The sequence below is a fragment of the Takifugu rubripes genome, chromosome 21 (assembly GCF_901000725.2).
Source record: "Takifugu rubripes chromosome 21, fTakRub1.2, whole genome shotgun sequence".
Taxonomy (NCBI): domain Eukaryota; kingdom Metazoa; phylum Chordata; class Actinopteri; order Tetraodontiformes; family Tetraodontidae; genus Takifugu; species Takifugu rubripes.
Genome location: NC_042305.1, coordinates 14,209,165 through 14,236,440, shown reverse-complemented (window position 1 = coordinate 14,236,440; position 27,276 = coordinate 14,209,165). Strand labels below are relative to the sequence as shown.

General features: G+C 46.2%; 3 protein-coding genes across 3 annotated transcripts; all 3 read right to left on the bottom strand.

Annotated features, from left to right (window-relative positions):
- Positions 1 to 391: 391 nt before the first annotated feature.
- itga2.2 (integrin, alpha 2 (CD49B, alpha 2 subunit of VLA-2 receptor), tandem duplicate 2) lies at positions 392 to 12,087 on the bottom strand. Its single transcript, XM_011615807.2, has 30 exons — positions 10,456 to 12,087; positions 9,535 to 9,661; positions 8,027 to 8,136; positions 7,815 to 7,906; positions 7,572 to 7,686; positions 7,349 to 7,476; positions 7,128 to 7,276; positions 6,884 to 7,034; positions 6,631 to 6,796; positions 6,458 to 6,534; positions 5,886 to 6,024; positions 5,304 to 5,449; positions 5,081 to 5,224; positions 4,795 to 4,998; positions 4,588 to 4,718; positions 4,347 to 4,510; positions 4,039 to 4,190; positions 3,827 to 3,937; positions 3,497 to 3,582; positions 3,068 to 3,209; positions 2,865 to 2,948; positions 2,708 to 2,784; positions 2,550 to 2,633; positions 2,378 to 2,480; positions 2,188 to 2,295; positions 1,992 to 2,102; positions 1,797 to 1,910; positions 1,599 to 1,688; positions 1,323 to 1,439; positions 392 to 1,194 (listed from the first exon to the last, which is right to left on the bottom strand). The coding sequence occupies exons 1-30, from the start codon at positions 10,493 to 10,495 to the stop codon at positions 1,105 to 1,107; spliced, it is 3,552 nt and encodes a 1,183-aa protein (XP_011614109.2). The 5' UTR covers positions 10,496 to 12,087; the 3' UTR covers positions 392 to 1,104.
- A 1,223-nt stretch (positions 12,088 to 13,310) lies between these two features.
- Positions 13,311 to 18,721, bottom strand: paip1 (poly(A) binding protein interacting protein 1). Its single transcript, XM_003975016.3, has 11 exons — positions 18,349 to 18,721; positions 17,689 to 17,837; positions 17,382 to 17,579; positions 17,160 to 17,272; positions 16,968 to 17,079; positions 16,705 to 16,830; positions 16,525 to 16,631; positions 16,322 to 16,439; positions 16,194 to 16,248; positions 15,699 to 15,777; positions 13,311 to 14,797 (listed from the first exon to the last, which is right to left on the bottom strand). Exons 1-11 carry the CDS (start codon positions 18,539 to 18,541, stop codon positions 14,686 to 14,688), a joined length of 1,362 nt encoding a protein of 453 aa, XP_003975065.1. The 5' UTR covers positions 18,542 to 18,721; the 3' UTR covers positions 13,311 to 14,685.
- A 1,913-nt stretch (positions 18,722 to 20,634) lies between these two features.
- On the bottom strand, positions 20,635 to 27,029 carry LOC101064582 (fibroblast growth factor 10). Its single transcript, XM_029830351.1, has 3 exons — positions 25,904 to 27,029; positions 21,785 to 21,888; positions 20,635 to 21,420 (listed from the first exon to the last, which is right to left on the bottom strand). The coding sequence occupies exons 1-3, from the start codon at positions 26,364 to 26,366 to the stop codon at positions 21,229 to 21,231; spliced, it is 759 nt and encodes a 252-aa protein (XP_029686211.1). The 5' UTR covers positions 26,367 to 27,029; the 3' UTR covers positions 20,635 to 21,228.
- Between the last annotated feature and the right edge of the window lie 247 nt (positions 27,030 to 27,276).

The following is a 27,276-nucleotide window of genomic DNA, read 5'->3' as shown; positions in this document are numbered from 1 at the left end:
GGGAACTTGACAGTTACAAAAATGCGAGAGGAGATTTGAGGGAAAATATAAAACTGTCCCTGATGCCTGAAGAGAAGCGGTCCAAGTGGGGTTGCATGCAGTATCAAGTTATTTGACAGAGTTCCAGGAGGAACTGACAGGAGCCAACACAAGGCAAGACAGGACAAGAGGAGGAGACATTTTAGGATGAATGAGGAAATATGGTGTTTTAATTGGAGTAGAGACGTATTGAGGTTGTTAAAAGAGCGGCGAGCAGGACAGCTGCATTATGCTGCCACTTAGTGGTGAAGTTGTGGTAATACACAAGAACCTGGCCTACAAAAGCGTCAATAAAATAGCATCTCACACAGATTTGCTTCTTATAAATGAAAAGGACAGTAAAATGACAGCATAGCTATTATTTTAGAAACTTTATTAGTTTTTCATACTGCAGCAGTAAAGGGAAAATCTGCAGGTTTGGACCAACATCAGATTTAAATCAAATCACCCACAAACTTAATCAGCAGATCGTCGCCTCAGTTTTGAAAGAAAATTTAATTTGTTTTCAAAAACATTTGTACCTGACATGATCTACTATATGTGGTAAAAAAAAATAAAAAAAATCTCCAAACTACACATTATACAATAAAAGTAGCAACTCCAGCAGAATCGTGTTGTCTCATAGCTTTTCATGTAAGACCCAAAATGAAACACCATCATTTTATGTTACAGTATTTACAGAGAAGTCATAGTTCTCTAAGATAGGAATTATAATAGCAAAAGTTTAAAGTAAGAAAACCCTGAGAGCCAGAGTTGGCAGTCAATGTCTGACTGGATACAGTGTTCATGTCACAATATAAACCGTGAAGGTGTTACCAGTTCACCCTCGCAACAAGTGGCCTCTACAGCCTGGTGTCATTCAGGAATAAACAGTCTCCACATTTATTAATTCAGTGCATAGAGAAACTGTGAGCGGAGAGTCCATACCACCACAACAGCTTCCATTTCATCAAAGCACCCAACCTCCAGTGAGCGAGCGACAGGCCTTTTCTGCTTTGCAAGGACCAGGATCGATAACGGAACCAGTCCAGGAAGGAGGAAAAGCTGCAGTTTTCCCTCTCCGGCTCACAGAACTTCGTTGTCATGAGGTCGGCTCGGCTGGTCGTCGTCGGCCTCCTTCTGGAGCTGCTGGTACTTTCTCTTGAAAAAGCCAAACTGCAAAGGAGAATTCGCTGGTTATTATAAAAATTCATTTACACAATTAGCTGCCTTTGGTTCGACTCTGATGTTTATCTGACTGTAACGAAATGTATCTGTGTACGATGGTAAATATGACTTCCTACCTTCCAGAGCAGTCCAACAGCCAGAGCCAACAGAACCAGTCCTGCAATGACGCTGCCAGCGATCACACCCACAGGGATGTCGCCCTTTTCTCCAGGTTTACTGACTGCCAGCACCACCTGCGGAGCAGCAGAGGTCATTTACCGTCTCACCTGTACGTCTAACCGGTTCTGAGTGTGTTTAAACACAGATGAGTAGAACTTTTAAAAATGAGGTTGTTCAATATAATAAGTTTCTATACTACCAGGACCAAAACTGTGACATTAAAATGACCCTACTGGGAGGAGTTTGGGGTTGATGAGGAGCAGATCAGGGTTGGTGGTCTCCACACTGATGCTGGGGGTCAGTTCAGTGCTCTGATAGGTGGCCTGTCAAGCATCCCAGAGCACAGACAATGTGTCAGCGGCACCGAATCGGTGAACGGTGATGAATAAAAAACAACACCCAGCTGTAAGAGTCGCGCCAAGAGTGCTCACCGTGATGAACGTGCCGATCCAGATCCTCGTTTTAACCTTCACAAAGTAGTTGCTATTGACCTCAATGTCTTTGAGGATGCATTTGATGTACTTGCATTTCGCACTCTTGCAGTCCTGGAAGATAAAACACTTTTTTACAGGGGGAAAAAACTGCATTTACAGTCTAAGAACAAAGGAGATTAAAGGAAAACTGACCAGTTTGTCCGTCTGTCGTAGGTTCTCCGGAGAGAAGGTCTGTGTGTGGCTCTTCGTGCTGAGCTTCAGAGGGTCAACCAGGCTACTGGAGTCGCAGCTGACAGAACCTCCCTGTAGGGGGAGCCAAAGATCCTTCTTAGCTCCATTGGACAGAAAACCAACCTCCAGAACTGCTGACAGACTTAAAAACACTCACATCCGTGTCCAGTCTGGTCACGTACAGAAGCTCATTTCCACCCTTGGTGGTCATGGGCAGAGCGATGGTCAGGTACAGGAGGCTGACAGGGAAGGTCCCTGTTGAAACCTAAAAATGCCATTTTTGAAACATTTTTAAATTAAAAAGAAGTCTGATAATTTATGCTGACACAAAGTTTTGCCTGGCAAACCTTGACGGTAAAGTTAAACTCTGGGCCGATGTCGTCAAATGTTTTTATGGCCGTTTTTGGTGGAGGGGGAGAATCCACCACGTAGAAATTGATATTTGATTCCCTAAAAACAAGACTTAATGAGAAACTTTAACAATGTGAGATGAACTGAAACAATGAAAAGTGAAATCACCGGGAGAGAATAACGCCTGTGTCATAGACCAGCGGGATGGAAATGGCCACATTGTTGTCTGCGGGCTTTTCCTCTTTACCGTCGCTGTAGAGAAAGACAGGAAGGGACTTTTAACCTGGGATTTCAGGTTTATTGTATTAAAACAAAACTACGTTTACCTTTTCGCCTCGAATTTCACCTCAGCCTTGTTCTGCACTTGCTGCAGATTGTAATCGAAATTGATGGTGAATTTTATCTGTAAAGACAGCAGACGACGTTGCAGATCACTTCGCAAACTCAAAGAGCAACAATAATAAACGCTCCACTTGCACCCACCTCTTGGTCGGTTCTTAATGCTGGATATCCCACGTGGCAGGTGACAGTCTGAGGTGGAGTCAAGCTGCACTTTACTCCGTCCGTCTGTAGATGCATAACTGGTGTTTAGAAGAGAGCAAATTCCAACACAGTCGAGTGCTTTAAAGCCGTCGTCCTGTTAAGGTCAGGCCCGTTGAGAGACGCTGGAGGATCCTCTTACTCACGGGGGGAAACACGGACGAGTAGTAGAGGTTGCTGGAGAAGGTGGCCAACACCTGAGGGTTGTACGCATTCTCCTTTTTGTTCTTCACGACCACTTGGAAGGACAGTTCTGGGTTGTTGGCGCCGATGACGGCGGGCGAAGAGCTGCAACAACATGCGGACGTGGTAAAAAGCGATCTGTATGTTTGACCCAATCATCTAATGAGCTCTAAAGCTCCTGCACAGGCTGAAGAACCATCCTGAATGAATCCCAGCATTCAAGGCCGACTTCCAAAAGAGAGTTGATTTGGCACCTTTGGCGGCCTCTAGGTGGAGCCATTTCAGAGTCAATATAATTCAGACGTGCAGGTTACCCGTCAACAGCTTTAGCTCCATAAAATGTCCCCAGAACGAGGAGCAACACGGTGTGAATAACAATTTGTGAGGTTCACCTGGTGGCCTTATTGTTGGAGCTCACGCTCAGCACCAGGTCGCTGGTGCACACGTCGTCTGAGCCGCAGTCTTTGGTGAAGGGGATCTGAAATAGCACAGGAGGCTGCGTCAGACCCGAGTTTCAGAGGCCAAAAAACACAACACGCGGGTATCTGAGGCCTCACGTGACTGAGGGAAACAGTTCAAGTTTCAAAAGCCAGCAATCATCTGAGTCATCTAAAATAGTCACAAACAACAGACATGTCTTCTGCTCTCATTCCTGGAGATACACGTAAAAAAAAGAAACACAATGGGAGATGCAGAGACGGAGTCACTGCTCAGTTTCTTACAAAGAATTCCCAGGCGCTGACAGCGGAGCGATCCAGGACGGGGTTCACGTCTGTGTTCTGCTGCTCCACTTCCACCTTCAGGCTGAGGGAGTTCACAAAATCTGGAGTCTCCTGAAGAGGCCCAACGGGAGATCGTGAGGTGGTTTACAACATTCATATAGAAATAAAATGTTCAGATGAGCGCAAAGCTTGATTATTTTAATATATCTCACCTGGACGTAGACATCAAAAGGCAGACACAGCTCTGTGGATGATATTTTTTTCTTTTCTGTGAGGAACCGCTCGTTGTTTTTGGTGAACAGTCCTCTTGACGTCACCCGTGAGGCCTGCAAGTCGGCGTCCAGAGTCAACGTGTAGGAAAGATCTGTGACAAAAGCGTGACGCAGATGGGCACTGAAATCATCTACAAACTAGTTGACTAGACAAAGTTAGACAAAACTTTTTTGCCAAACACTTGGAAAGAACAAGTGTAATACAATTTGTCGTGCCGCTAACAGGAGGGGGTGAACAGTTCTTTTACCGACGGGCCCGACGGGATTGTTGGGCCTGAACGTGGCGCTGAAGCAGAGCCTGGTGGTAAAACAGGAATGCTTGCGTCCATTAATGTCACAGGGTTTGTCCAAGATGTTGATTTTATCGGGGTTGAATGAACCCGTCGCACTGATAGTTGCTACACCTCTGGACCTGAAAACAGCAGAGTGAAAATAGATGAGCCACGTGTATGACATGTTCTGCTTGCGCATCGTGATTGTCACACTCACCAGAGCTGCACCACTTTGCCGTAAGCACCAACAGAGATGTCAGGGAGACTATCGCCATTCAGATCCTTGAAGCTATCTAAAGACCTTCCAAAATACTGCAACTTTGGATCCAGGCTGGAGCCGAGGACTCTCTGGAAGGGAGTCGTATATCTCATGACTCGTGAGCATGAGACCAAACACAGGTGACCACAGCAAAACCTTCCATACCTGTGAGAACTCTTTATTCAACGTCCTTTTCTCCCCATTGTAGATGTAGATTACGCCCTTTTGGTTGTCCTCTAGTGGCGCTCCAACTACAACATCGCTGTACCCGTCCAGGTCCAGGTCAGGGATAGCGGAGATAGCCATCCCAAAACGAGCGTCCTCGGTCGGGGAGGGGCCGCTGAGGAATCCCTGCTCGTTCAATATGCCCTTCAGAAAGACGGTTAAATGCTAGAGAGCAGTACGGTCGGAGGGACAGAGGGCTTGGTTGACCAGCATTGCTGTCTGTTACCTTGGTGACGGAGAAGACGTAGACCCTGCCTTCTTCTTTCTTCATCTCACTCATGAACATCGGTGCCCCGACCAGCAGCAGGTCTGTCACGCCATCGCTGTCCACATCCAGAGAGCACAGGACGCTCCCGAAGTAGGACCCGATCTAAGAGAGCAACAAGCCCGGTTAGCTTTAACTTTTTATACCCTGAAATGATGAACAGCACGTTCTCTGATATGAGCACCTGTTTGCCTCTTTCTGAGTCGATGACCGTTGTTTGCTTCTGGGTGCTGACGGTGTAGACTATGACCTGGCCGGTGTGGTTGGAGCGTGGTGCACCGGCCACAAAATACTGCGTGCGACCATCATTCAAGCTGGTGACTGAATAACCTGGAAATCACCGACGATAAACGTGGTTTTAGCTGCTTTTCTGAACTCAAGAGTTTCCTAGTTTGATACAGAACCATGGAGGTAGCATCAGATCCAGGAAAGTGCACGTAACCATCCTAGTTATGGGGGTTTGTATTCATATAAATGGGCTCTGTGGTGGCTGAACTGTTCCCTGTTTGTTGGTTCGACTGTAATGATTACTGTCTGCCGTCCTGCCTCAACACGCACGCCAACATCACTGGCTGACACGGTCTGGGCATGTTCAAATACGTTTCAGATTAAACACGAGCTCTATTTCCCTCTAATTCTGCTGTGCATTTAGAATGGAATTAACAAAAGCAAGTTTAGTTTTGTTGCCTTTGCTCCAGGGTGACCTTTTGTTTTTCATATTAATTAAATCTAACTCTTTTATGAACTGAGCAGCTCAGTGTGTTACCCAGTAATGAGCTGTGACTTTTGTCTTGAAGCGTCTCCTCAAAGGCCGAGGAGGGCAGAATGTCCACGGTGGACCCTCTCTGGTGGACCACGGTCCCGCTCCAGGAGTAGGCTCCCACCGCTCCCAGCATCATCACATCCTGAACCAACAACAACAAAAAAAGAAAACATTAACCAGCAGAGGCCCTGGAACATCCCTGTTTTCAATGTGGAACAACAAAAACCAGCAGCTGCCTAAAACTGATAAAACTAGAGTCTGACCATTGTTAAAAATAGCTTCTGTCCGTGCAGCTGAGCGGCAGATAAGCGCAGCACATCGTCATACAGTGGCCACATGTGTCATTCTGACTGTTGCTCTGACACACGGTGCCACTCACTCATCGACAGACTGGCTGCTTTCATTCACTTCACACATTCAACGCTCCGACTGCAACGCATTGGCCTCTGATTCATTCCAGACTTCCTCAAGCACGTTTGAAACGTGTCACGCAGCAGCGCGCACGTCTGCCATCCCCAGTGTGTGGGAGAGAGGATCCCGTGGGCCGCGGAAGCGAACGGGGCGGGACTCCGTACCTGTTGGCTGGAGTAGTGAGCGCTGAATCCCACCTGCGACATCTCCATTTTGAAGTTGTCTCCTCCCTTGCCTGTACCTGATGGGAACAGTGGTATGGGGACATGTCACGCCATGCTGCTGCTGATTCTAACGTCTCACCCCGACCTCTTTGGAAATCGGCAAAGAGTCGAACCTTCTATGTTGAAGATGCGATCTCCCAGAGTCCCGGCGATGTTGGACAGAGCCACCTCGTCTGACACGTTGAAGAAGTAATTCGCCGTGGGCTCGCTGGCGATGGATTTGATTTCTTTGATCAGGTTTTCCGTGTCGATGTTGTTTCTTGTGTAGTAACCCAGCACCTGGAAACGCCCCCAGACCGATCAGAAGACGTGAGCTCGCCTTCTGCGCGCTCGTGTCTCAAACGCTGAGCGTGCTTCGTCACTTACAGCTATGCCGAATCTGGTGATGCCTTTCTCGTTGCACTCGGCAATGACCGATTCCCTGAACGCCTCGTCGTGAGATTCCCCGTCGGTGACGACCACCATGACTTTGGCGGCCCCCGGGCGACTGCCGCTGCTCGGGTGGAAGCCCCACTGACTGGCGGCAGCAAGCAGGCAGATGCGGGAATTAGTCAACGAATAAGAAAACAGAGACCAAACCAGGACCGAAGGAGTGAGGCAGCAAACCGACCTGGCGTACTGAATGGCTTGGAAGGTATTCGTGAGGTACCCGGACATTTGCGTGATCCTGGACGCCGCGCTCAGCATGTCTTCTTTATTCCTGAATTCGTTCAGTCTGAACTCAAACTTGGGATCGACGGCGTACTGGATGACGCTGACCTGGAGAGGAACACAAAATAAAGGACCCAGAAGATCGACCCCGGACATCTGGGACCCCCTTGCCGCTCTTACCTGGGTGGTCTGTGGCCCGATGTCGAGGGTGGGTATTAACTTCTGGATGAAGGCTGTCATCGGCTCCCAGGGGTAGATGCTGTTGGAGCCGTCCAGAACGATCACGATGTCCATGGGTCCGCCGCACTCTGGGAAAATCGAGACGTGAGAAGCGCTGGAGCTTTTTCTGCATTCTCCTGTAAGTCACGGGTTAGGAATACGAGGAATGGTTTCAGTCATTTACTCTGGACAGCAGGTGAGAACGCAGACCGAGGCTGAAAGAGGGGGGTCAGTCTTGCACATATCCCAGGGTAGAACTGCTGGCTGCCACACTGCTGCGCCCACAGAGGCCCACACATCTGTCACAGAGCAGAAGGGGACACCGGGTTGGTCAGTGCCTTAAAAAGGACCCAGGATGCTGGCAGCCAAGGTAGAAGAGCCGAGTGTGTCTTTGACTGCAGGTCACATGAGATGAATTCACACGTACCAGCAGGTCAGTGCCGTCAGGCTTCTGGGTGAGAGTCAAGCCCAGGGACATGTTGATGTTGATGTTTTTAACATCCGGAATACTGAGAGAGTCTGTAACAAAATCAAATTTAAAAAAAATCAAGACTGGCGTTCCCACAGGTTCAGGTGGTCAGTGTTTGCGTTTGTATAACAGAGAGGTCAAAGGTCAAACACGAAAGCGCCACACCTCACCTTGGAGATTAAGCTTGTCGCAGCTATTCCTGGATTCAGAAAGGGGACACTTGTAAACGTCTCCCTTTCTGTTTCGGGTGTAACCGCTCCACGGAGCGCTGACCAGGAGCCTGTGGGAAACAGCATGTCATCCTCTCAGAAACAACGGCGGGGAGAGCGAGACGGGCTCGTGCAGAATCGGCGAGATGCCACAAACTCTATTTTACAGAGCTTGTTAGGTTTTAACAGGAAAGTGTTACAACATGCTGTGGTGTGATGTGGTGAATTTTCACACAGTTAAAATGGACTGAAATCCCAGCCCAGGCTGTAAAATCCCATATAAACAGGTCCAAAACATCATTTTGCTCGAACAATTAATGCTCAATTACTAAAAATACACTTCTTATAGCTGCATAAGTAGCAAACACACAATGCCAAAGCTTTGTTCCCTTGTATAGTGCCCTGCTGTCTGCCATACACTGGTCAGTGACATGGGAATTTACCACATTAATCACTTTATATCCCTCATTTACACAAGCAGGATACTCCTCCAGACGGTGAGTGTGGTAGACTCAACAACACATCACCGATGAGAAGTTACTCTTCAACTAGCTGTTACAGATAAGCAGGGCCCTCAGTGCCATTTAAATATGAGCTCTACTACAAACATGACAAGCCTTTTACAACACTCTCCTTCTGACACTAACGGTGAACAGGTACGCCAGCGTCGCCAACCTCTGGGTTTCAGAACGCTGGTGCTCTGACAGCCAGTCGCACCGTTGGTTTGCTAACATGTCAGCATTTCAGGGCAAACCACCAATGTCGTCCTCCCGTGGGGAAAAGTTAGGGGATTTTTAAAGCATCCCTTCACTTCGTAGGATCAGAGGAGGCGGCCTGAGCGTCTGAATGAAAAGCAGACACCGGCGTCTCCACAGCGGCGTCATCAAGGGTGGAAAACAAGGCCGGGTTCGGACGTGGAAGAGCGTTTAAATACAGGCATTACGGCTCAGAACACAGTCTTTCTGTTCCCTTCTGCTGAACCTGCTTTTGGAGGCCTGGTTACAGGCCGGTGAGGCCCTGAACGCTGCTGATAAGATGACGCAGCATCCAGTTTCAACAGTCCTTGTTGGAGACGTCCGAGGAAAAATAAGCCTGTGGAACTTCCCAAAAAAGTTCTTATGTCATTCTTAAACTGGTGGAGGATCTGGTAAAAATGATCGTACTGGCACATTAATCACCGTGGTTTAAACATAAACCACGATGATGAGTTATTTATGCAAATATTGCTGCCTGGCCGCCTCCATGGGCCCTAGATTGCTGCTCTCCTATGTTTCAACAGTGGGCCAGAAAAGACAAACAGACTTAAAACTTAACTTTGACTTCTGTCATTACAATAAAAACACTCATTCCAAGTCACCGCCGACCCTCGGCGCCACGCTTCGCGGCCTAATTTGCAGAATTCCACATCGTGCCTTCCAGCTGACAGTGACACGGAGGAAATCACTCCAGCGTTATCAGTAGTTTCATACCATTTGCCTTCGTGGTTTGTTGCTTGTTGGACTTGGTAGCCGAACTCTTCTGCAGCTGGGCCAGTGAAAATCTTGGCACCTGCAGTGCCGACGTTGAAGGAGTGCGAGCGCCAGATACTGTCAGCCGCTGGAGGAGAAGAAGAACGAGGATGCACGATCACATATCTGACATGAATATCAACGCGCATGTGTATCTTTGTCTTCTGCAGCTAATCTATCCTGTCCCATCAGTTTATGTTTGTTTACTTATATGGCACCATCCTGCTGGACCTCTCTCTGAATGAAGGGTGCGTGGGACGCAGCTGAATCATGAAGGTTTAAAAGGACACATCAGGTTGAGTCACGATTGCAGGGGAAACCCAACAATCAGAAGAGATAACTAAAGTCTTCAGCGCCACTTTAATAATCATTGCTTATCCCAGAAGTCAAAAAACACCTTCCAACACATCCCTCATGGAATCTGGTCGGAACACATCCCACAAGCCCGTACAGGCTCAGCAGGCTGCCAACCTCTCAATCAACAGACCAGAGGAATGTGGACGTGTTCTGGACAGAGTGAGACCTTCTCTGCACGAACATCGCGCTTCGTTTTAGGAATGTTCGCCGCACTCGAACACTCGGTTGAAAGTTTGCGCAAGTTTTAAAGTGACATTCTGCGACTCCGAGGTGACTCCGGTGTCTTTTAATCCGCGTCGTGCTGAGGACAGACGAGGACAGGACGCAGAGAGAATTCCTTCAAAGCAAAACGATTCCTTTATAAAATAGCCTCCAAACACGACCGCGACGTGCGGTAAATTTCACAAGAGACGCTTCAAACCTAAAGTCTGATCATAAGGTCTGATCCGGTAATCGGTCTAAATCTCCCGATCGTGGAGAGAAGCGCGACGGTCTCTGTGCCTAACAAATGGGTCCGGTACTCACCGATGGCTATCAGAAAAAAGATCTGCCCCCGTAGATCCATGGTGGAGGTTAGTCCATCTGTGATGAAATGAAGGCGCTGCACTTGTCAAAGTGGAGCCTCCGCCGCGCAATGACGCACCGGACGCGCATTAAATATGGGCGTGTTCTCTCCCACTGTTACCTGCACCAGAAAACTTTGACCCCCAGACTTAACCGAGGGTGTGTTTCCTGTTGCACAGAGGGGAATAAGGAGAGGGGGGCAAGTCCGTGAGGGAAAAACCAAAGGTGGAAGTCTGCAAAAGAACATTTGTAAAAAGAACAAAGAAAAAAAAAACACAATTGAATGTCGGGAACTTTAGTTCAGACCTTTCGATTATTTACAGCCCAGCGATTCATGGTGTAGAGCAAAGCTGAGGAGATTTACAGGTCAGAAGGTCTAAACTGAAGAACAAATACTGTTACCGGAGAGTACAGAGATTGTAATTGTTACTGTGGAAGGAACGTGGACATTGACAGCTGTTTACTGACAGATAATTACATCCACTAAAGCCTATTTTTCATGAGCCGCTCAGTCACAGCAGCGATTCTGTCATTTAAGGGAGTCACGGCAAGTTTTGTGGGGTTTTGTTGCTGTCTTTCTTCTCTTTGTTCGTGCTGCTGTGACTGAGTCACTTGTGAAGGAAGTCTGGCCATGTAACCCCGCTGACGTCACTTTGATTTCATAGATTTCCAACAGAAAGGCTTCTTTGTGAACAGAGGTTGTGGAATCCCAGTGATGAAACTCTTTTCTCCCATTATGGGTTCCTGGCCCATCGAGACGGGATGAACGTCACGAACACCAGGACCACGCTCAGAATGTGCAGTCTCACTCTCTGCATAGGAAGTCATAAGCCTTGCTCAAGAGCACTTCACTAATGGCAACAGAGAATTTCCCCATTGTTTTACGCATTATTGAAGGCATTAGTCCATCATCAGCGCTGTGACTGATTCAAGCCTTTGTGCTTCCTGTGATGCTTCCTGTGATGCTCCGGCATCAGTTCTCCTCAGCGGTGAAGGCCACAGAGCAATTCCTGGGAAATCTCTGGAGTCTGAAAACTGGAGTCTGTCTTTTCAAGGAACATATTAATGAAATTAATCCAAACATCCCTTTAATCCTTTTACAACATTTGTATACATTATGAGGCTGGACACCATCCCCAGGGCCGCTCTGCTACAATCTGAGGAAGGATCTGATGAAGATGTCTTCCTGTTCACCAAAAAGGATTCTGACTCATCTGAGGCCGCGCCGAGATATTTATGAAAACAGAGCTTCCAGATATGTTTTACTGTATTTCTGGGGCCTATTTGGTTCCTTCATTGGATCTAATTGGGGTTGTTCGAAAGCTACACTCAGCAACTCGGTGCGTTTTTCTTTAGAATCCGTCTCTGCTCAGCTGGAGCTGAGCTGGATATTTTAGTTTTGAGGTTTTAGTTCTGACCTTTGGCCGCTGTACTGTTAGTCAACGGGGCCGATCCAAGGATCTGACCACCTCCCTCGCTCCCGCCACGTCCCCCAGGAGGTGAAACGCAGGATTGATTATGTGACTGAGGAGCATCAAGCCATAGTATTTTGGGATGTAATCAACTGGCAGAAAAAGGGGGGGGAAAAAGAGTTGTTCCTTCCCCTCGCGCTCCCACTCCAGAACCCCCTCTGTCTCCAACAGCCCCCCCACAAAATCCCGTCCATTCCATCTGTGCCAGACCTGTTTATGTAGAAGACAAACAACGAGCGGTGAAAACCATTTTTATTGTGGTCAGGCTCTTCGCCGCCCCGACTCCAAAGGCAAGGGGCAAAGAGGGGGGAATCTGGTGGAGCAAACCCCCAGAATTCTGGACCCCGTGGATAATCTCCAGGCCGGTTTCCCAGCCTGAAACTCCCACAGTTCCCATCTCCATTTGCTGAAGACCCAGGTAGAGGTCGACCTGTCTTCAGAGGCACATTGCTGCCGTCTCCACGACAACGCGTCTGCTTAGAGAGCGTTTGTCGTCTCCACCATTGATGTGGGTTTTAGTTTTCCTGCCTTAGATCAACATAAACCAGAACAAGAGGCCCCGGAGAGGCACACGCACGACTCCTGGCTGGAATAAAAGCGTCCTGACTCGCCCCCGCTGACAGAGGAGTGACATCACAGCTGATCGACCACTTGATCTGTGTCAGCTGGAGGCGTAGACTGTGGACAAATCTGAGTTATAGATCCTCTCCGTGGGTCTCAGGGATCATCCGCCCTAAAATAAAATTCACTCATCATTTGTCTTGTCAGTTAAAACTGTTTTTTTTTCTCCCCCATTTGCAAGAACTTATGATTACTTTATCTATGGCAGCATTTTACAGACTCGGGTTCAGAGCTCTGGATGAGTGGACGGTAGGAGAGAACTAATCCCCCAGTAAGACCCGTCTGCTGACCAGCGGGAAATTCGGGCCCCAGTTTTGGCTGTTTCTTTGTGGCGCTCACATCCAGCAGGCCGACAGAGGCTCAGGGATCAGCCATGATTCCGAGATCAGCCTAAATTCTTAAGCGCTGTTCTAAACGAGTCACCACCGGTGGGTTCCAACTGCACCAAACATCCAGGAAAACACATTGCAAACAAAGATGTTCTGAGGACATTGAATGTTTTCTATATGTTGTTTTATGTTACAATGATGGTATGGTGAATTGTATAATGTCATTTAAGTAACAGATTATAATTATGTATTAATTACATTTTACTTCCCCACTGATATTTAACTCATCATTCATTTTAACTCCATGTGATCACCAAAATCTACAACGATGTGTTGCTTCCTTTTTCACTTGCAACCACAACTTCCTTTTCCTTAGAAAAATGAGCAGAAACCGTTTCAGAGCCTCGTTTGCTTTATGAGAATTGTTTGGCTCAGATAAATGCAGAAGAAAGCAGGCAGCATCAATAAATGAAACACTTATAAATATCTGCATAATTTGTTGTAGACTAGATTAAAATACTCATTTTCATTGCACATCTACACAAAAGTAATATGACCAGTAAAAACGAGCTGTTTGCGCGCACACACGCACATAACCACTAGATGGCGCCAAAGCCCGCATTTCTGCAACGGTAGATTATTATTTTTATGCAATTAAAGTATAATTTCCAGTTACTGCTGATGTTTGAATATTGCTGATTCCCTTTAATAGAGAAAGAGTTTGATTCCTGTTATCATGTGAGAACATTTTCACTGATCCTCAATCAACTCAAGGAACAAATATTTAACTAAGAAGGATTTATTGCAGGCAAATAATACCATAAATAATATTTACAAACTATAAAACAACATTCCGTTCTTGTGGGGTTCAATGCTGGTGATGTCATCTATCATTTGAGACATCATTAGATGCTTAGAAAGCTAAATCCAGAAACTTAAATGTTGGCCTACGCTCTAATATTTCTTCCAAATTATTTAAAGATTAAATGTCTAAAATGTTTAGGTTTAATTACAGGAAAATAAGGGTTTAAAAATAAGCCATAATACTGAATGTGAATTCAGACAATGTGCAGTAAGTGTTCCAGCAACGTCCACAGGCTCTAAATAGTGAGTTGGGTTTGACGGCCCGCAGCGTCTCTCTGTGGCATTAGCACAGAAGCTCTCACGCTTGAGGTCAATTTAACTTTTCTAAACCAACACCAAATTTCCACTTCGAAATGTGCTCTGAGGTTTCTCACGGCTTCAGCAGCGTTTCAGGACAAATGGTGGTCTACGTGTTGATTTGGGTCATTTTTTTTTGTGCCTCCACTGTGAGTGGGAGGAATATTTGATGAATTTGCTGTTGTAAGCAACTGCTCCGCGTCATCTTTAACAAAGTTAACTTGCCAAATTGCCCTGACGTGATAAAGGGAGGGTGACAACGGACTGAACCTGTGGTCCAGCTCAAGCGCTCCAGGTGGAAATTTGTGGGGGGGGGGGGGGGATCCTCATGAAATAAGAAAGGAAGGAAAAAACAATCACTGCACTCTCGTTCAGAGAAAACAACAGTAGAACCCACCAACAAACACCCGTGTCTTCAAGGAGGAGGAAAGCCATTCTTGATGTTGCAATAAAGGCCGACTTACAAACGTCAGAGGGGGCAACGATGCAGAGATGTTGTGATTTAAATGCTTGCTTTTGGTAGAACGAACTGTTCTCAAACCCTTCATCCTTCAACGATCCATCAGAGGACCTGGGGAAACACGGGCGCCCATAGAGCCTCGCAGGTTCTAATGGTTGGGTGGTTGTTGTCGTTGTTGTTTCTTCATCTCCGTCTCCAAGTAGAACCTCTCAAAGGCTTCCGCCATTTCGGGCTCCAGCTCGTCATCGGAGTCATCGTACCTGCGAGCAGGAGAGAGCCTCTTTAGAGCCTGCGGGGGTCTTTTGGGGAATACTATAAATAAAAAAACTGCTGAAGGTGGTTTGTGTAACAGAGACAGAGAGAGAGACAGAGAGAGACAGAGACAGAGAGAGACAGAGACAGAGAGAGACAGAGACAGACAGAGACAGAGAGAGACAGAGACAGAGAGACAGAGACAGAGACAGAGACAGAGAGAGAGAGAGAGAGAGAGAGAGAGACAGAGAGAGACAGAGACAGAGAGACAGAGACAGAGACAGAGAGACAGAGACAGAGAGACAGAGACAGAGAGAGAGACAGAGACAGAGAGAGACAGAGACAGAGAGAGACAGAGAGACAGAGACAGAGAGACAGAGACAGAGACAGAGAGAGAGAGACAGAGAGAGACAGAGACAGAGAGAGACAGAGAGACAGAGACAGAGAGACAGAGAGAGACAGAGACAGAGAGACAGAGAGACAGAGAGAGAGAGACAGAGAGAGACAGAGACAGAGAGAGACAGAGACAGAGAGAGAGACAGAGAGAGACAGAGACAGAGACAGAGACAGAGAGAGACAGAGACAGAGAGAGAGAGAGAGAGATGCGAGCTCAGCTCTCTCTCACACCCAACTGCTGACTACACTGAATCTGAGGACATGGTGGACACTGTTGCATTGTGGGCCGGTTTCTAAGCTCAGGGGCCCACAGGTTACATCTGAGTGAGGTCACATTAAAAAAAATAAAAATAAATAAATAAAAAAATCAAACTGGAAATTAGCAGAATTAGTGAAGCTCTCTAATCAGTGAACAGATCGTAATTAACATGCACGCTGGGACACTATGATAAACACAACAAACCACATCAACATCTGCCAGGAATGACGTGCACGAGGATGTCCTGTACTCACGCTTCATTTCCATTTTCTCCAAAGGTATCATGGAAGTAGTCCTGTCTAGCCAGCATTTCCTGGTATTTCTCAGCAAATTCTGCGGAAGCAGAGCCACAAATTCAACTTAAAAAGGCAAATTTCATCACTACTGAAGGATGAAGGGAGGCTGTAAACAAGAGTGACGACAGTTGCTGTACGGATCTGCAGAGATCTTGGATGAGGGATCTAAAAATGGTCACGTCTTCAAAAAAGTAATAAAACAAGTTCTATTCTCTGTAAACACCCTAAAAAAAGTCTTAAGTGATCCAGGCTGCCGTGTTTGCAGCGAAAGGATTCAGCTGAAGTCACGATGACACGTTCACTTTCACTTTTCTTTCTTCAGCTACAGTGATTTTCAATCATCAAGATTAGTTTCTTTTTCTGGGAAGCGCCTGTTGAGTTCTGTAAACTAGGGGGCGCCATGAACGCTGCGCCGCAGATGCTCGGGTCAGCTGCGGTCCCGGCCCCTCTCACCTGGGTCTGCTGCTGTAAACGCGATGCCGTCCTCGGTGTAGAACGTGGGCTCGTTCTGAGAGGAGAAAGAAAACCGGATGAGAAACGAACCCCGGCAGCAGAGCGCGGGCGGCGCAGGCGACCCTCACCATGAAGTAGTTTGGATCATTGTCTGGAGTGGCGTTGCTGGCAGGAACGGCGTCGCGGACTCGACCCCAGTCACTCGATCGCAACTCCACAAGTTTCAGAAGCATCTGCCTGACGTCCCTGAAGAGGGAGAATTGGAAAACACCTGTGTCGTGTTTCAAGCGTGTTAAAAAGGAAAAGGGTTGGCGGTGCAGACGATCCACACCTGCTGCAGGTCGCATCCAGGAGGATGGTTTCTATTCTCTGGATCAGTTCATCCATATGTGCTTTACCACTTTCCTTCCACTCGTCTTCCAGGACGGAACCTGTCAGCTGCGAATTCACAACACGTTTTCAAGACTTCGCTCAGCCACAGAGTCGCCACGCGCGTGTAAAGTTGTGAAACCTTGAGCAGTTTGACGGCGCAGATGAGATTTGTGTCGACCGGATGGCTGAACAGAGTGTTCATGAGGTCATTGAGGGCAGACAGCAGAACATGAGCTCGATCTGGAGACCCCTTTGCACTCTTCACCTGAAGAAAAAATAAATAAATAGTTGAAGATGTGCTGGTGGGCAAAACTGGGACCAAGTTAGTGACTGAAAGATTCGGTTGCTTTTCTCAGTAAGAATCCTCCGTGTGACAGATTTGCAAGCACGCTTGGCTTTTACCTCCAAGTTAAGGTAGAGCTCTCCGAGAAAGAGCACAAAGGAGTGGAGCTTCTTCTGAGCCTCGGCATCTCCCCTGGCAGCCGCGTCCCTCTGCTGGTATTCTACTTGACATCTACGGAGGACGCATTGTTAATTTAAGAACAATAATTACGGCTATTATTGTTTTGTACAGCAATATTATATGCAAATGACCTTTTTAGGAGAAGCTGACGGAAGTTGCCGCTCGGTGGGCTGATAGCGAGATGATGAGACAGGTAGTTACAAAGCCTGGCCCCCGTGTAAGAAAAGTTTGGAATGGTGGTAGACTGCGATGGCAGACATCAAGCAAACATGCTCCATTTAGACAGGATTTGGCTCCAATCTACACGATTTTGAGTCGATACTGATGTCAAATGTGAATAGAGTTTTTCTTACCTGCGTGAAGATCAGGTCAACAAGCTCATTCAACGTCTCTTCAGTATTAACCCAGGAATTGATGGTGTCGCTAATGTACCCAATATCCGACTCAAAGGACCCTGGTGAGGTGCTCAGGTGACCCAGAAAGTCTGTGACCATGTCAGCCAAGCATGGTTCTCCATAAAAGTGTTCGCCGTCAAAATAAAGATTGTTGTTCTATGTACAAATAAAAATCAATGACCCCCTCAAATTTAAATACAAGAAATATCGGCACCATTGTGAATATAACAGACAAGAAAAGAAACTGAGAGTGTCAGGAACTTACCTCACACATCATCCCAGCTGGTACAAACTCTGGAGCACTGGCTGAGAGGGTTGATGAGTTCACCGCAGGCGCCTCTTGGGTAAATCTATCGGGGGAAGATGTGTTGTTTGCGTGTGCACTTTGCTGCGGGATGCTCTGCCTTTTTAGATCTGCAAATCAGATGGAGTCGTTCAGCTAATATGCAATAAAGACAACCCCACAACAGACGCCACTATCCCCGACGCATGCGCCTGGGAGAAACACGGGATCTACATTTCGTGAGAAGTGAAACTGAATCTTAGTCTTTGTTTTTGACGATTCTCAACTTTAAAGGCGTTAACCGGAAGATCAATCTCACTGGCCAACCGTCGACATCTGACTGGGAGCTTAATTTAGAAGCTACGTTACCTCACTTGAAATGACCATCCAACAGGTGCGGGTCACTGTGCCAGGATGCTAACAGTTACTAACATCTTGGCAACTAGCTGCTAGTTTAGCAAATGGTTGTGAGATTAATCCACTCAAGGAAATTGGGGACACAGACAAGTTCAACAATCACACGTTTTGTGACCGTCAACAAATGACATCGAAGAAATTTACACGAAATCGAGAACATGCTTAAAATTAGCCCTTTAACGATCCGTGTTGCTGTTTGACGTAGCTTATTTGGCGGTTTCCCACCTTCACCAGCCGTGTCGTTGTGCGGGCTCTCTGTAAAAGACGGGGATGTTCGCGGTTGTCTCAGCGGAGAAACCGTTTGGTTGTAAAAAGTGGTGCTGGTGTTGGGATCCCCGGCGGTGCCCACAAACCCAGGGTCTGCAGGAGGACTTCGGATTCTCCCAGCTCCTGGAGCTCGGTTAAAATTGTCATTCATGACTGTTGGCCTGTCAGTCTGACTCTCAAATCCACATCGGCATGAATTAAAAAAAATCAAGCGGCCCCGCTTTTCTTTTGGAGACACTTCTTTATCTTATCAGAATAAAATACGCACTATCTCTCATACTGGATGTTCCGTATACACAACTTTTTGTCCACTTCCTTTTAACAACAAACCCACTACCAGTGGCTTCCTTTGACGTAGGAGCTGAACTACCGCCCTCTAGCGGCGCGGAGGACAACCGGCCAAATTTGGTAATAAGAAATAATGGAAGCAGATTTATCGAATGTAAGAATAAATTACTAAATTATGACATTTGAGTTTTACAAAAAATTTCAAGGTTTTGTCTAAAAATGTAAAATTAATTTTCGAATTTTCCATGGACTTTAGGTTTTTGTTTTAATTTTTTCAGCATTTATTCTTTAAATATAAAGTTATTGGGATATCTTTTTAATCAATGTACTCTCTGCTACAATAATTTCTTAAGAAAGTGGTGCAATTTTTGATTGAAGAGTATGTTTTGGCTAGACAATACCTTCAGTATTAAGAAATCCTTCCAAGAAATCAACATGACTGTAGTGCATCTAGTGTAATATAATGGTACAAATTGATTGATATCATAAAGAAAATCGTAACTACATTAAATGACCTCACATTGATTCAAATGTTTGTTAGTGGACAAATCATATCAATTTAAAAACAACAAAATGCATCGCAGACATGCCTCAGAAGTGCCTCCCTATCTGAACTCACTCAGTAGCTGCCCGCAACAAACATGTGTTGCACCAGACCTCTCAGCGTAAGTATTCATTAGTTGTTTTACCCTCTGGTCATTTTCCACTTGTTTCCCAAAGCTGGATCGCATTATAGCACAGAGAATTCCTGTTCCAGAAATGCAGAGACCCACTCTGATAAAAGATTACTGCCCTTATTTTTTGTTATTGTTGTTTTTTTTCTCCACATGCCTGCATCTTGGAGTACGTTCAAATATTCAAACTCGGGAATGTATAATGACAAAATGTCTTGCAAGTCAGTTGAATATGTTCTTTGCAACAGATATTAAACAGAGCCCCAACACAGCAATGCATTTCTTTTCCCCCCTGATTAAATTCCTGTAAATGTACTCACTGTATACACAAATGTACACAATGTGGTTTAACATTTGGTAACATTGAAAGTTCAACATTTATGAGGTGCGGAGCAGAGGGTTAAACAGTATCTGATATGTTGCCTAAACTGTTATGTTGGAATGGAGTGAAACATTCCTCAGAATAAATCATCAGTGATTGCTGAGACAACCATTAAATACAGAAACCCTTAACAAAAATGCAAGGTAGTTTTCTCTGTCAACTGGACTGGGTTTCTTCTCTTAACAAAAATGCTTTCCTCATCCTGGGATTCTTATTCTTATTCTGTAGTTACCAGCCTCTTTTCCCTGCAGCTCTTCTCCTACTTTTCAGATGAGAGGACATTGGGCCTGAGGTGTAAACGTTCTCCCTGCAATCTTTTCATCTGCCATCAGGGCCACTGCCACTGATCACATCCCTCATTCTGTCTCCTTCATATTTCTGCCTCCGTACGTATTAGCTGTGCCGAATGAATTAAAGAATCATGTGGCATTTCTGTCAGCCCCAGGTGCCTTCAGGGATCAATATTCATTGTTTTAATTAGGAAATGCTGAATCTGCTTATTAGATCTATTAGATCTCCTCTCCTCTCCTCTCCTCTCCTCTCCTCTCCTCTCCTCTCCTCTCCTCTCCTCTCCTCTCCTCTCCTCTCCTCTCCTCTCCTCTCTTCCCCTATGAACCTGGTCCTATTCAAAGTTTCTTCCCATTAAAGGGAGTTTTTTTCTTACTTCACCAAAAGTGAACTGAGCCAAACCAAAATGAACCAACCTAAACTGGACTGAACTGAAGAGCGATGTCAGAACTGAGTGTGGTTGATGTGTCTGTTGTGGAGCTAAACACTGTAATAGCTGCATATAGACCAGCTGCACGGAAGTGAATATATATCTTTTCCAGTTAAGTTCTCAGGTGTGAAGAAATATGCATAGTCATAAAGAGAAGAGGACTAAACTGCAGATGAGAAAATGCTGTTTATTTTCACATAATAGAGTTCCTATAAAAGTAAAGAATGCAAAGGAATGCTTTACTCATGAGTGTCCCCTTCAGTTAAATATTTCACAAAATAAATAAATCATTACAATAACAACCAGGACACAGAGGATTAAACAATTGCTGTTAAGACATCTATTCTTATGCCCAGTCATGAAAAAAATGACCGCTCATTTCCCTCATCGGAAGCAATTTCTTTCCCTCCCATTTAATCTGTTGGTGAATAAGGATTATAAATAACATCTTACAACATCTCCTGTATCTACGTGTGACAGTATCTCCCATAGTTTCCACATTACACAAAAGGTCCAGTTTTCAAAAGTTTGGCACAGAGAAAAAAGGGGGAAAATCTAATTCCATGCCACAGAAAACACAGATCTTCATCTTTCCTCACCAATTAAGATGATCTTGATCAAAGCCATAGGAGCAGTGACCATGTTTTTATGTAACAGTGTTAGTGCCTTGTTTTTAAATGTGTCTTTTTTCCAACTGAAAGTCTTTATTCTACAGCTTCTTTTTTCAGTATTTGTCCAGTGCTGCATGTCCTCCTTTTCCAATAGCGTTCTCCAGTTCACACCACAATTGGAAGGAAGTGGGTGGCCCTGTTCTTCCTGCGGGTTTTCTTCCCTCTCAGCGGCTTCCCGTGGACATTTAGACCCACAAACATCTGCCGCTTCTTGTTCTTCCACATAGCCGATGCGTACGTGTTGTAGCCGTTCTCCTCGATCCGCTCCTTCAGACTGCAGTCAACGCCAAACTCCCGCTAAGAACAAAAACAAAGATGTGTTGCCATCATTTGACCTGTGACATTTAGGAAAAGCATAACCACTGTCTTCCATTGTGGTTGCACTTGGCGTCTTGTTTATACTCCCTCCTAATCTGCAATGCATGCTTTTCTTTGTGTGCAGGACTACGATACACTCAGGAAAATTGCACAGTTCTACTTGTGGTCTGTGTGCGCGCGCGTGTGTGTGTGTGTGTGTGTGTTCGCAGGCCTGGTTGTGATTCAGCTTTGACCCAGCAGTCAGAGAAGTAAAGATAAGGACAATACTCTGATAAGAGCAGAGGAATCCAACACTATCTCTCTATCTGGACCCTTCAGATTGACCCCTGACCCGGATACTAACCGCTCCGTAAACCTCTCCTTTCCTGCTGATAGCCAGGTAGTAGTTGCTGTTCACCCCTTTGATGGCCACCACTCCCACGTCCACCGAAGTGATCTCCAGAATACCTAGGATGGAGCAAAGAAATATTGCTTATTCAGTGCACTACAGGTCCCGAGAAACAGTCCTCACCGCGTGTCTGCTTGGCTCTTTAGCGGAGATAAATGAGAACAATACTCCGATTCACGGTGAGTAATAAAGGATAACAGCATATTTCATGTTCATTATGCAACCTTTGATTGTGGGAATTTCGTGTCGGGTTATAATTATTGCTCAAGCACATTTATCATTTCAGTGATATTATAAAGTTACTTTACAGCCTACACCTGTGTAACTGATTCCAGCTGCCCAGTCCATTTAGCCTGCAAAGTAATGGGTGGATACCACTGAAGGTCTAACGTTGTTTATGATTTGTTTGCCATTTGCGTTTTCCGAGTCCCCATTGAAGCAATTCGAGTAATTCTCCTGGTCTGTTATGAGAACTAATTTATACCCCCAGTTAACAAGAACAGGCTTTGGCTGCAGACAGCTGTGGTTATTTGTGTGGTCTCAGTATCAGGGGTCAAAGAAATATAACTTCCTAACGTGTCCTTTGACCACAGAACACTCTTTGAGCATGTGTGTGTGTGTGTGTGTGTGTAACCCCATGTTCTCATACCACGTTTGATTTCATGCCTTCCTTCCTGACTTTCTTTCCCCGTTTCCTGTGACCTGTCACTATTTTATCCCAGTGAGTGCGTGTGTACACAGACACACACTTCAGCATGGGGGTGTGAACTCTAAAGACTCGTTGACGTGCTTTGATCAGACGTGTGGCCCCTCCTGTGTCCGATGACTGCTTGCGTGGGAGCCCGGTCTACCGTCAGACCCACTCTGTGGTGACCAGGGTGCCTCTCGGGCTGCCAGCCTCAAATACGAGCGGACAGTGACGGATGCAGGTGTGCGAAGAACAATCCCTCTCTTAAAAAATACAGAAGATTCGCTCCTCATCCGTGAGGTCTTAACTGTATCAGTTTCGAGTTCAAATAGCGGCACCTCGGGGCAGTGAGGTCTGGAGTGGCGATCTAACGGTGGGGACTGTGACACAACGGCCATTGAAGATCAGAGGGGGACTGGTTTCTGAATGGGATCGGGTGTCAGGTATGGAGTGAGGATGTAAGACAATCTATGGCGGTCTCTGGCTTTTCTGTAAACATGGGAGGGATGAAAGGGAGTAGAACAGAGGGGGACAGAGAGAAGGACAGAGAGACAGTGAGACTGGGGGTGGAGGGAGGATTAGTAAGGCTGTAATGATCACTGATCAAAGTCAGCCACCGGAGGCAGCGGCAAGACAGGTTGGACACACATGCACACACACATGCACTTAACATCCGAGCAGGTAAATGTAAAATTGCACCCTCGACCTGACTGTGGAACTTCAACCTTGACTATCTCCTCAGACCGCCAATAATAGCCAAATTATTGCAGCAGATTTGGGAAAAGATCTTAAAACACCTTGATTTAATTTCAGATCACACGTTGGAGCCTTAAATGTGCTCAGCATGGGACAAATTTTAAACCACACATGAAGTAAAAAAAGTCAGTCGGCCTCATTTTGGTGTTTTGTCAGCACACTGGGTCTTATTTAATATACTCTGGCTGGAGTTACAGCAGTTAGTGTTGGGCTGGTTCGGGAATAAAGGCATTCGGTGAGAATTAAAAGAGGTTTTATCCACAGTGGGGCAAGCACAAACCCCTCACCTCAGCCGCATCGGTTGTTTTTCCAGGTAACCCTTGAACAGTTGGGAAAAAACCTGGTGAGATGGTTTTATTTTGCAGAGAAATGGTGTGGAGTGAGGCATAAATCAGATGATATAGTAATCACACTTGATAAGGACCACACTGTGTGTATTTACACAGGCGGGATATTCATCTATTTCCCCGCCTCAGAGCAAAGCAATACATCTCTCTCGATGAAACTCCGTGAGAGCGCCATCTGTTTTCCCCTACATTAAAAAAAAGGCCGCTGCTTTGATTAAAGCACTTGAACATGCACGAAGGCACACACTCAACGTGCACGCACTTGCGTGCGTACACACACATACATACGCAGGGTTACCTACACTTTACACGCACACTTTTTAATGTCATGTCCAGAAGCATCTTGCACACATGGTCTGGAGCCCACAGCAACACAACTGGTGGGATCACACTCACACACGTGCACGCGCGCACGCAGACACACGCGCACACTCAGAGGGATGCACACAGGGTTACCTAAACTTCACATACACACTTTTTAAATCATGACCAGAAGCATCTTGCACACATGGTCTGGAGCCCACAGCAACACAACTGGTGGGCTCTCTCTTACACACATGCGCACACACGCACGCACGCACACATACACACAGCCGTGGATAATTAACCAAAAGTCTTTTAACTCTGTGCTTTTTGGTCCCGTTTAACAAAAGTTCATCTGCCACTTGAGAGCTGCTGCTCGTATGAAGAGTCAGAGTGAGTTACAGATTCGGAATTATGTAGTTAGGCCATGCTAATGGCTGCATTGCTATCCTTTTTTTTCTTTGCCTCTCTGTAACCTCACCTTAGCCTCCAAGTAATTTGGACACCATGTGGGACAGTTTTTCACTGGCATCCCCATAAATCTGTGGGAGGCTGGATACTGGCTCTTTAACAGACAGCGAGTGGCGGGTCCTTGAAGGGCCACAGGCAGCAGCCATAGTCGAACTCTTATCTGTCACCTCTCACAGAATAATCAAATCCCATCCATTTTGACCTGAATGCATCGTCTTAGAGGGTCTGACACAGTTAAATTGAACCAGTCCTACACTTGGTGAAAAGGATGTCTGCCCTGGGATCATGTCCAGCCTCGGGGGGCCACAGCAAAGACTGAAGCTGCTGTTGTGTAGTATCCTTTGCAACGCGAACCTGATACGAGGGCACATAATCCACGCACAGTGTCCCCAGACCCCCTCGGGACACAGCTTTTTGATGGCACCACCGCTGACACTGAAGACGCACAGCTTTGATGTGGCCACAATGACGCTCCGCTATGTTATTCATGAACTTGTCCCTCCAGAGAGCCCCCCCAACACACACATTTTCATCTCCTTGCAGAACTCTGTATTGACTCAACAAAGAGGAATTGTGGGTCATTAAAAACACATATAGCCAGATCATTTTCCAAACATACATTAAATCTAAGGTGAATACATGCACGGCTGTTATGATAAATACTATTTAACCAAGGCTACAAAGTTTAATGTGGTCAGAAAATTAAGTTGTTGCTCTCTCTCTCTCCCTATATATATACCGTGTATATATGTGTGTGTTTGTGTGTTTGTGTGTGTGTGTGTATACACACACACACTGGGCCTTGCAAGTGCCCGCTGGCTGATAGGCACACAGACGTAGCACGGTGGGAATTCTGGGGGACTAATGGGAAAGCTATTTTACTGACTGATATGCCGAAACGTACAGCATGTAATCACTTTAAAGACATGTTTCGACGAGGACACATGTCAAACTGCTTTAAACAAATGTCTGTTCTGTGACTGAGGGATGTAATTAGCTCAGCTCCGGCTGGCAGGCGGGCAGCCTGAGTGGGAGAGGTAGACACAGGGAGGCAGAAACAGTCTGCAAGCATCAGTGAGGCTGACAAGTTTGCACCCCCTCTCTGAAAGCCCTGTTCCTCTGTGGCTGTTATCAGCGCTGTTTACCCTAGACTGTGAAGACAGCATGATAATGACCTGGTTATCTGACCCTGCTTCTTTTTAAACCATCTGGGAGCTAAAATCATTGTGCTGAGTGTTTGGACAGCAAAGATATCAGCAGGACGTCTGGTTTAAAACAAAATGACAACTCTGATCGGGGTTGCCTTCTTCATGCTGGTTTCATTAAGACTATATTTAAATCATTTGGTTAAGGCAGCAGACAGCTGATCTCTGCCACTGTGAAATCCTGGCAAACAAGTCCAAAAACGTTTTTTGCAAACACATTTTAAACTCATTTTCAGCTCACCTGCTCCTTCAGAACATAATTGACAGTTGCTGGATTTGAATTTGTTACTTTAGAGTTACTTACTGAGAGGGTCATCCTTGCTTTTGGTTCCATTGACCATTCCAGCTTTATCGATTCTCAGGAAAAACTTCTGGAATGAAAACAGCTTCCTCATCCTTATGTCCCCTTGGAGATGACTGTAGCTGCGCACATGCCTACCCTGTGATCCCCGAGTCTGACCTGGGGGACCTCTAGCAGCTCTGGGCCTTAAGTCAACCTCAGACTCAGAGGCATTCAGTGAAACTCTGAGAGTTTGCAGGTTTGCAAAGCTCACTTTGTTCTTGTGAAGACGGCAGGTCGCTCCAGGAAGGGAGAAGCAGAAAACAACCAGTGCAAACAAGAGAGGCAGGGACAGAGAGGGAACCAGTGTCGACGAGCTTAGTCTGGAGGCTGTGCCCGATACAGAACTACAAGGAGCTCCTGACCCAGTCCTGGAGAAGCTCGAGGCAGAGGCAGCCTTACTCCCTCCAGCAGCCCATTGGATCATGGTAGTGTGCTGTGTGAAGGACTAGAAGCAGCCTCAGAGCCTGGGACATGCTGCTGGGGGCGAGGATGGGCTGGGAGCTCAGGGAGGGGAGCCCACAGTCTACAGGCTTCAAATTCTATGATTTCTTTCAATTTTGGTTTTAAATTAATCACATTAAAACTCACACCGTGGTCTCCTCGCCACAGGAAAGTCAACCTCTGCTGTTAAAAATTAACTAATAAGGATAAAGAATTCTTCCTTAATTGTGTGATAAAGTTTTGACTGTGACCTTTTCTGCTGCTCCAACAGTTGCTCCTTGTGTTTCCAGGCTGAATTTCAAGGGGGAAAAAAAGGCTTGCTTAAATCCAAGTCAAAAGTTTGCCACTTGTTGAATTCCTTATTCCCAGAGAAAGGCAGAAGGAGCACCCGGCTGTCTACCTGTCTGATAGCTGCTACAGACCACGTGTGCAGAAGGCATTTTCAGATTTCACTGAAGGAAGGAAAACGAAGAGCCAGGATTTATAGAGGAATCCTGCTCCATCCAGGCGCATGTCAGATAATCCATCTGTCTTCTGTTGCCCGGCTCACTCCCCTCTCTCTCTTTTGCTCTCTCCACCCAAATTGCCCCCACCTCCTTTCAGCATCAGGGCAACGGTCCGGGGAGGTCTTTCCCGCTGTCTGGGGGTTGAGTCAGGCTTGTCGGCCTCCTGTGCTTCAGTATTTTCATATGAGGATACCTGGCGAAATCGCTCACTCACACAAAATGACTGCGTCGGGCGTAGCTGTTAGTTATTTGGTTCCGCCCTCCCGTTACTCCACTTCCCCTCTCACATATGGGAGCAAGTACTGCTCTGTGGCATGCCCGTGTGTGTGTGTGCCTGCATCCAAATAAATACAAGTCACAACAGAATGCAATACTGGGGTCAGGTAG